The following is a 10,071-nucleotide window of genomic DNA, read 5'->3' on the forward strand; positions in this document are numbered from 1 at the left end:
ACGCTGGGCAGGGACTGAACGTTAGAGCCAAGTCTAACTTTAAATCAGGTTGGCAGCTTTGAAGTCAACCGTTGTCCTGTGATATGATTGAAACGTCCTGTGTATTGTTTGCTAACAGAGTGACCTCTGCCCATGCGTACGTGTCGGCCCCTCCTAAAATTGCATTGTGCCTTTTTGCATGCGCCTCCCACAGGTACGAGAGGGACAGCTGGGTGGCGCCGCTGCCCGTGCAGACGTACCTGCACCAGGGCCTGGAGGACGAGCTGGAGGAGGAGGAGGAGCGTGTGCCCACTCCGCCCATGAGGGGAGTGGCCTCGTCCCCGGTGGCGGTTCCCTACGGCCAGCCGCCCTCGGCCTCGCTCGGCTCGGTCCACCACGAGGAGATGCAGTCCATGCTGCAGGCCCACCTGGACGAGCTGACGCGCGCCTACCAGTACGAGGTGGCCAAGCAGTCATGGTGAGGAACCCCCCCGCCCACACACAGGATGCACTCTATGCACATCTGTATCTATGTATTATATGAATGAAACACTATTCACCTTATTCCGCGCGCAAACATGGGGGGCGCTAGCTTTGCCCACATTGTCTCCGGACTTCCGATTGAGCAGTACATCCATTGCGATACATTGAGATAGCAGAGCTCTATCGAGATGACTGGCATCATATGTTATGGGTCATCCTAAGGTTAGGAACATTTATTTAGGATTTTGGTGACTTAAGACATTTCTGTTATACACCTTTCCTATCTGAAGTTAGGAAAACACTGACTTTGGAGCGGCTGTTCTGTAATGACTTTCTAAACTAGTTACCATAGTTACCAAACAGATAAGGATTTGCGAGTTTCTCCATACCATACAGCGGCCACTGCCGCATTGTCTACCCACTCCGTAGGGGTGAATAGCCTTGGGTAGGGAAGTACAATATTGCAATCTGACCTCCTGATGACATTTGTCATTTTCCTGCCAAGTTAGCCTCTCTATCCTCTTCTGCCGTGTTATCCCAATGAAGCTAACTAGACGTAGCTAGCCAACCGGAAGTTTAAAGACAATGTGGAATTTAAAAAAATGGGTGGGGCTGAATAAGGTGAATAGTGTATGTATGGGCACACATCTGTCTTTGCATTTGTTTAATAGTGAATTGGTATATGTATTCATCTTACATTTTACCTTACAATTCAAATTATTTTCCTTTGTTTCCAAATGTATTAGTTTGCTGGTTTGATGTGAATTACACATGTCAGAGATACAGAGTTGACACTATTCATTTGAATAGATGCTATTGTTTCATTAACTGTGAAACGTGATATGTGATAACCAGGTGATGATGGGTCATGTTTTGACATCTTTAGACGGTTGGTGAATGAATGCAGTGCAATGTTAGCTAGGGATAGCAGGCCTATTGGATTGCATTCATCTACAGGGATGAGAAAGCAGCTAATTCACAAACACCTGCTCATTGTGCTTCACTCAAAAGCGAGACAGCTCAACCAGGCCAACTTAACCTCTATGCAAATGCCTCTCCTTTGCATATCAAAGCTTTTCCCCAAACAGTACATGAGCCTGGCATTCCCACAAAATGTCACACAAAGGCTGGGCCTGTCGTGTTGCCTGCAGGTGATAAAAGCTTGCTCATTGATTACAGTTGTAACCAGGACCGGCAAAAAAAAAAAAACTTGTCAAGCATGGGTGTGGGGGGAGGGTAGGAGGGATGCAGTGACATCTACTTGTTCTTTAGGTGGTGTACGGGTGGGGGGAGGGGGGGGGGATAGTAATGACTGGGTTTAGTGTTGGTGTGCGTCTGAAAACGAGGAAAAGGAAGAGAAAGAGCTGGTAATTATGCTGTGGGGGTGGTGTGTGTGTGTGTGTGTGGGGGGGGTGTTTCCACGGCGAGGGTTGTCAAGGCGGGCAGCTGGGTTCCAGATAACGCCCCTGTGCGTGGCTGACAGGCCGGCCCGCCACTCCATCTTTCTGCTGCCGCAAACCCAATTACGGCCCCATTGTGCCGCCGCCGCCGTGGCGCCCCTGCCGTACCATTAGCGCTGTGCTGCCTGGACCCAACCGGCCAGCCCGCAGCCAGCGCCACCTCCGGCCTCGCCGCGGAAAAAACACAAATCTAAATTCGATCTCCATTCAGTGCAGCTCTCTGTCTATTGAACTTGTCTGGGACTAGATAGTCTCTCTGACTCTCAAGGGGGTTCTTTCTCTCTCTCTCTCTCTCTCTCTTTCTCTTTCTCTCTCTCTCTCTCTCTCTCTCTCTCTCTCTCTCTTTCTCTCTTTCTCTCTCTCTCTTTCTCTCTTTCTCTCTCTCTCTCTCTCTCTCTCTTTTTGTCCATCTCCCTGCCTCTGGCTCCTAGTGATATTTTCCACTATTGTAATTCCCTTATACCTGCAGTCATTCTTCAGTGTTTTATTCTGTTCTATTTTCTGTTTCCTGTCTTGTCACGCAGGCATATAAAGGGCAGCCCGCTCCCGCCCAAGGCCCCCGCCCCTCCCGTAGGCTACGTGTCCAGCACGCTGGCCTCTGATCTGGGACCGGACATCATGACTGACGGCGAGGATGAGGACGGAGACAGCGAGGAGTACGACCTGTCACGACCACTGTGTAAGCTGGAGTACACGCCCGGGCGTAGCATGGACAACATGGAGGGTCCTGGCACAGGTAATGAACAGACCCCCACACACGCACACACACACACACACACAGACACACACACACACACACACAGACACACACACACACACACAGACATACTGTACATACACACACTGGTGTCTCCAAACACACACAGAGATCTCACAAAGTCACCAACATGAATGCACTCTCCATTAGAAGAAGACACACATCCAGACACACCCAGACACACACACACACACACACACACACACACACACACACACACACACAGACATACTGTACATACACACACTGGTGTCTCCAAACACACACACACTATATCCTGTCAATGCACACACACAGAGATCTCACAAAGTCACCAACATGAATGCACTTTCCATTAGAATAAGACACACATCCAGACACACCCACACACACACACACACACACACACACACATACACGCACACTCCTTACCAAAGGAATGCACACCTATGCCACCATTGACACACCCTTCTGTCAGCTCAAGAATACACACAAAGATGGCCACCATCCAAAAAAAAAGAAAGAAAAAATCTTTTGTCTCATTAGAACAACACACACAGAGTCACAACACGCTTTCCTTGCATTACAAGGACCCACACAGATGTCTCCACAAGGGGCCTTTCCTTGGTTTTCATTTCAACCGCCTGATGTGTCTCAGACAAACCCCTCCTGGAGCTCCCATTACCATTACACTTTCCTCTTATGTCTGAGGAGCCTTTTATACGACCAGTGTTTAACTGGGCACAGCCAGCCAGCTCTGTGCTGCCACTTTAACCTAAAATAACATATATATATATATATATATATATATATATATATATATATATATATATATATATGTATTCAGTGTGTGTAATGTTGCACTGTATGGAACAGCCACTGAATGATTCATATAAATGCAAATGTTTGACTGCAGATGAGCTAAAGGTGGAAAGGGTGAAACGATTGAATAAGTAAACACGAAATGAAAAAGCTCTGACTGAATGTGTTCAGTGTGCCCAGTGTCATAGGACATAGGCTGTAACAAGCACACTCGCCCCGGCACCAATCCATTCAGCTGAGAGATAAAGAGGCCAACATCATTTATTTCTTAATTACCTTTCATTATAGGGGGGACAATACCAAAATACTTCATCGAGGATAAAATGGGTGAGACACACACACACACACACACACACACACACACACACACACACACACACACACACACACACACACACACACACAAACAATCACTGGTTAAAAGGGTAGAGTACAGGACATGGGTAATAGGGTGGGGTGGGGGCTGGTGCCAGAGATACAAACAGGTATTGAAACAATCAGTCAAAGGAACTAGACATGACATGCCAGTGTCAACATTCAGGATGAGGTGAGACCTGCATATTATGAATAGCGCTAGTAGCGATTTGTTGTTATTAATGCAAGCAGCTTCCTGTGCATTCTGTATTCATGATTTAATATTTCTTCAGTAGCAGAGATGTTTAAATAGTGTCTCCTCATTGTCCTCGTCATATTGGGGGCGGATATCAGATGCTGTGGTATTTGCCTGTTAAGTATTAACTGGTAATCTAAGGGTCACTGGGGTCGTTGGACGTCGGACAAGAGAATCCGGTAGTTTTAGCTGACATGATGCTGATTTTTCAATTTTCTCAGCACATTCTCAGATGACCCATTCAAGTTCTTTAAAAAAAAAAATAGTCACTCAAAATTTCATGAATTTTAACAGGAAATTGAATGACCGCTAATGAGAGAGGAAGGTTATACAAGTGAGAAATTTGCACATTTGCATGGCGAGGACAGAAGAGAGAGAGAGAGGGAAAGAAAAAATGTGTATGCAGCATTCAGGAGCGAAATGAATTTTTGATGGAAGCAATCATTCCTGTTTGACATCTCATTTAGCCATTTCTCCCCCTCTCGTGTCCTTTTGATGAATTGTAGGGGGTTATGGGGGGACTCTACATGTATAATATCACTCCAGCTTTAAACATGGCTCCACTTAATTTAAGAACAATTCCACCCCATAGTACCAGTGAAAGCACAAACTGCAGCGTTAAAATGACTGTCCGTATATGATCCGTAGGCTACCTCATATTCAATCATATTTCCTATAGCCTTTTTGAAAATCTTACTTTCTCCCTTTGGATGATATTGTGCAGTTAGCCATGGAAACATTTCTCATTAACTTTGCTGAATAACCAAGGAGACATGTAACGAGAATTGATCTTCTTTTACTCAGCCAATCGATACGGTGCGAGGGCCTTGGTGATGGACTGAGTGTAGTCTTGCTGGGTGTTGGGAGAAGGGGTGATGGAGGCAGTGGTGGAGGAGGAGAGGAAGAGATGGAGAAGGAGGAGATGGGGTGTTTCACTTGACTGAGCAAGCCGGAATCTGTCAGAGTGTGTGTGTGTGTGTGTGTGTGTGTGTGTGTGTGTGTGTGTGTGTGTGTCTGTAAGGTGGGTGTAGGTGAGTGGTGGACCACCACAGTTTTTCCGGGTGATGATGGAACAGCAGTCCGGGCGAATGTGACACGCGGCGTCACTGATCTATGGGCCGGCGGCGTGATGAAGTAGTTACTGTGCCGTTATCAGAGCCCCGGCGCCACGGGCACCGCGCAAGAGCGGCCCACTAGATCTGATTATTCTCTCTGAAAGGTCTCTCAGATTCCCACTCTCTCTCTCTTTCATTCCTCTTTTTCTTTCTTTCTTTATTTCTTTCACTCTTTCTTTCTTTCTTTCGCTTCTTTTCTTTCTTTCTTTCTCTCACTCATTCTTTCTTTCTTTCTTTCTTTGCTTTCTTTCTTTGTCTCGCTCTCTCTTTCTTTCTGACAACACTCTCTGTGCTTCCACCTCCTCCGCCTCCTCCTCTTCCTCTTCACCTCCGCCTCCTCCTCTTCCTCTTCACCTCCGCCTCTGCTTCTTCTGCCTTCTATTGTTCTCTGTCAACATGCCCACACACTCTCACAGGGTGGCTGAGTGTGTGTGTGTGTGTGTGTGTGTGTGTGTGTGTGTGTGAGTGGAAGAACATGACCCAGCGTGATCCTTGCCAGTTTTGCACTGCCTGGTCGTGTCGAAGAAATCTCTCTTATTCAGCACGACCCCCACAGGGGAGGTGGCGGGTCAACAGAGGCGTCTGGCACGCTGCCAGGCCCCCTCCGAGTCCAACTTTACCAGACTCTCCTCAGCGTAGTTACACATGGCTCCTCTCTCATGTTACTACCAATATATTTGGTTATAACACGGTTATTACATTGGAATATGTGCTATACACCAGGCAGGACTTTTTTTACAAAGTATATATGATGTGATTAAACCTCTTTGATCAGTTGAGGTCGACTATGCCATATGAAATGCCCTGTTTTCAAACATGCACATTTTCATGCACATTTAGCATGTATTTATGTGAGTATACCAAATTCCTCATAAGGACATATTTAGTTCTCTCTCTCACTCTTTCTTACTATCTCTCTCTCTCTCTCTCTCTCTGTGTGTGTGTGTGTGTGTATATCTCCTCATCTCTCCAGGGAAGGCCTACTCCTCGCGGACCCAGCCCGACAGCCCCCTCTCCTCAGACAGTAGCCTGCTGGGCACGCAGAGCCTCGGCCACCGGAGGGCGCCACAAGCCCCACGCAAGCACCGGGCAGAGATGACGGGCGCCACTGAGCCCCGCAGGGAGCCCAACCTCAGCGACGGTGAGAGAGAGAGAGACAGAGAGAGACAGAGAGAGAGAGAGAGAGACAGAGAGAGAGATCATGCTATGGGGAATAGCCACCTGTACTGCTGTAGTATACAATGAACTGTTCACACATAATGAGTCACATTAAATTGAATATAAATAGTGCATAGCCAATAAGTGAATAACTAATTCATAAATAGGAATTAGAGGCATTGTACAATAGAGCGTATGGATCTCTAATAGTCATTTGATCCAGTATTAGCGGCTTATACTGTTACTTATATTGATTACTGATGAAGAATTATCTACCGGTATTTGTTATTTCTACTGATGCTGATATGAGAATAGTAAATATTTATTAAACATTTTTGCACATTGGAATGAATTTATTTTGATAATTATATTCTCAGAAGATTGAACACAGTGTTTGTGCTCTAATGCTCTTCTAGCTGAGCTCAGCGTCATTGCATTGTGTTTTCACCAACAAATTCACAGACTATGGTTTGTTCAGTGGTGTAGTCTACATGGTACGCAGGACTGCGCAGTATACCCAGTTAAAAAGCATCACCATCTCAGTATACCCACTTAAAATAGACAAGGATACATATTAACATTTGGGGTTGATCACAGTATGAGTATACCCACTACAGCTAACTACTACATCACAGTATACTCACTACAGTTAACTAGATTACACCACTGAGTTCGTTGACCACCTTCCAGCAGCTGTGCATGACAGGTCTTTAGGATAGCTCCAAGACTACCGGAGAAAGCTCCATATCATTTTGATGAGGCCTGAACAAACTCTTGGCAACCCCCCTCAAGAGCATCCTTAACCCCCTGCTCTGCTCTGCCCTCCCCCCCGCAGGGCGCTCTGCCGCCTCCGAGCCCCTCCACAGTGTGGGGGCGCGCCTGCACGGCTCCTGGGGCACCATTGGATCGGACGCGCCCGACGAGTGCCTGGTGTCCACCCTGGAGCGACAGCACATGGGACCCTGGGGCGGCTCCGCCTCCTCCTCCTCCAGGGGCACCTTGGGACGCGGCGTCCACCAGAGGCCCTTCACCGACCAATCAGAGAGCGGGCGCCTGGGCCTTGGCAGCATGGAGTCGAACCACAGAGAGTTATGTGAGTGTGCCGTTGCCATGGCAACAGCCTTGTGTTTGGGGGTTTTTGTACCAAAGATCTCAACCGTCTCTGGTTATTCTTTCAAGGCTGACGGAGTGGACTATGGTCTGTGTGTGTGTGTGTGTGTGTGTGCCTTTGTGTGTGAGTTGTGTCTCCTCAACTATTTCTCTTTTTGTGTCCTTTTTTACTTGCTACATTCTGTTTGAATGTTTTGTTTGTCCTTCTATTGTGTCCCTTGACATTCTTGAATATCTATTTATCTTGTCAGAGTGAGACTATTGTTTGCTGTCCTACCTGCCTAGCCTTCATCATTTGTTTTGGTTTGACTGGGTCTGTTTGTGTTGTCATTCAATGGGCTCTATGGTTTACCTGTCTTACTGTTCTCTTTCTCTTACCTGTCTTACTGTTACCTGCCAATGTGTCTTACTGTCCTGTCTGTCTCCCTCCTGCAGAATGGCCCATCTGAATGAAGAACTGGACGTTTCACTGCCCCCCCCCCCCCCTCCCATCCCAGACAAGGGACTTCCCGCTGAACCTGTGCAATGAATCTCTCTCCTTCCTGGTGTCTCCCAGAAGAAGAAAGGAGGGAAAGGAGATAGACAAAGGAGAGAGAGAGTGATAGAAAGAAAAAAAAGAGATGAAAAGGAACTGATGGTGATGTACAGACACATGGATACACATCTCACTCTGCGCCCTCCTCCCCACCCCACTGTGCCCTTTGCCCCTCTTCCCTCTTGGAGAATTATCTCACATGTTCCCCTCCCCCTCCCTGAGTTTTGTGTCACGAAAATGTAAATCACTTATACAATATAAACTTGTTGTGAATGACGTGGAAAAAAAGAGAAATCACAGCCGTAAGCTTATTGTCCCTTGCCATGGAGGAAAAAAAGGGATTTGTATTTCTTGTAAATATGTTTTTATTAATATTATTTTGTTTGATGTTGCTTTGCTATGCAAGCCAAAATCAAATTTTTAGGTTTGTGTCTCTCTTTCAATGGTCATTTTGCATTGTGTATTGATGAAACGTGGTGTCACAATGGTTAATTTTGTTATTTTTTTTCATAAATGCTCTAAATATTTGCTAAGTTATTATGAATAATTGTTTACTTTGCACAGAACATTTTTTGGTGACAAGCACAACGTCTTCAGCTTTGGCTGACTCGTGGAAAAAAAGCGAATTATTATGTTGAAAAGAAGTGTCTGTACTGAGGAGGAGTGGGGGCAGGGGGGAGGAAAAGAGTATTAAGAGATTTCAGGACAGAGCTTTTATCATCCTGCACTGTCAATTGTAAGTGCAGTATGGCAGTTTTGTAGGCAGGCTGTGACAGTACTGTGGCAGAAGAATACAGAGAGGGAGAGACAGAGAGAGAGAGAGAGAGAGAGAGAGAGAGAATGACAGAGAGACAGAGAATGAGAGAAAGTATGTGTCTATAAAAAAACGTATTTTAAGTGAGCAGTCGATTGGTCAATTGCTCAATGGTTCTCCTTCAAGGAAAGAACACAAGGAATGCAGGGCATTGTTTGGAAGGCTCTGAAAAAGAATTGACAAGGAGTTTTGAAGCTTCAAGAGTGCTTTAGGTATGTAGCAGACATGCTGCAGCAGACATGCTGGCCTCCCTTCCATCACTAATGGAGGTCATTGGTATGGCGGGCAGATAGCAGCTTGCTGTCCTTTTTCCCCAGCCTGGGCACAGTGATGCAGCAGTGAGTACTACACCAGGAGGGTATTTGCCAGATGTGTGAAGAGTAGAACACAACACAGATCTATTGCCATTGAGAGAGAGAGAGAGAGAGAGAGAGAGAGAGAGAGACTCCTGTATGACCACTTCCCTGTTTGATGTTTAGTTTGCATGTTTAGCAAACTCTGTTCTGGTTTGAAATTAAACTGACAGGAACCATACAGTCACATGTAGGGCAGTCACAGGTTACAGTTCTCTGGTCTGCGAATCACCTGAACCAGTGATAGAGATTTCTAATGTTTATTTTTATTTAAAAAAGCAAATACCCCCCCACCCCCGTATGCATTGTGACCTTGAGTCATGATGGTGTGTGCGCCAGTGAGATTCACTTTTTCACCTCTTTGTACGGATCTTTTGATTTCTCTTTCTCTGTGCGGTTTGTAATTATCTCCACGTGTACAGAGTCGCCCTCGGCTGGCGGCTGGCTCTGGCCGGACCTGCGCGTCGGTCAGATCCAGAAGCGGAGGCGGGCCGAGTCCGCGCCGGAGGCAACGGTGAGCCAGGGTCCTAAAACCTGCCGAATCTGTTCTGCCCTCAGGAAAACACAGGCACTTGCAACGTGACCGTTTCTGAAGAAAAGAAAAACATACAAAAAAAAAACATGAACAAAAATGCAAATAAAATATGTATGTGAACATATACGGACTGGTCTGGTTGAGTTATTTCTGACTACCGGTATGATACATAATGCACACAAATTTGGGATGTGCTCACTAAACCACCACATCTACTGTGCACAGGACACAGAGCTGAATAGAGGCTAAACAGGCATGACATGCTGATGATGGACGCAGCCAGAATTGACTGGAAATCAGAATCAAAATGGTCCCTCAGCAGTAGAAGTGTTGACCTCCTGTAGCCTATGCAGGAACAGTT

General features: G+C 46.3%; 1 protein-coding gene across 1 annotated transcript in view; it reads left to right on the plus strand.

Moving 5' to 3' along the window:
• Nucleotides 1-9,758, plus strand: part of LOC143112707 (roundabout homolog 2-like) — a 163,666-nt gene extending 153,908 nt beyond the window's left edge. Inside the window, exons 24-28 of the mRNA XM_076274974.1 lie at nt 194-457; nt 2,447-2,646; nt 6,179-6,346; nt 7,199-7,561; nt 9,598-9,758. Coding sequence (XP_076131089.1) covers nt 194-457; nt 2,447-2,646; nt 6,179-6,346; nt 7,199-7,561; nt 9,598-9,758 — 1,156 coding nt within the window. The remainder of the gene's footprint in view (nt 1-193; nt 458-2,446; nt 2,647-6,178; nt 6,347-7,198; nt 7,562-9,597) is intronic.
• Nucleotides 9,759-10,071: the final 313 nt, after the last annotated feature.

The sequence above is a fragment of the Alosa pseudoharengus genome, unplaced genomic scaffold (genome assembly GCF_046254945.1).
Source record: "Alosa pseudoharengus isolate Yale_2024_CS ecotype anadromous, Long Island Sound unplaced genomic scaffold, YU_APseudo_1.1 YU_APseudo_1.1_scf_8, whole genome shotgun sequence".
Taxonomy (NCBI): domain Eukaryota; kingdom Metazoa; phylum Chordata; class Actinopteri; order Clupeiformes; family Clupeidae; genus Alosa; species Alosa pseudoharengus.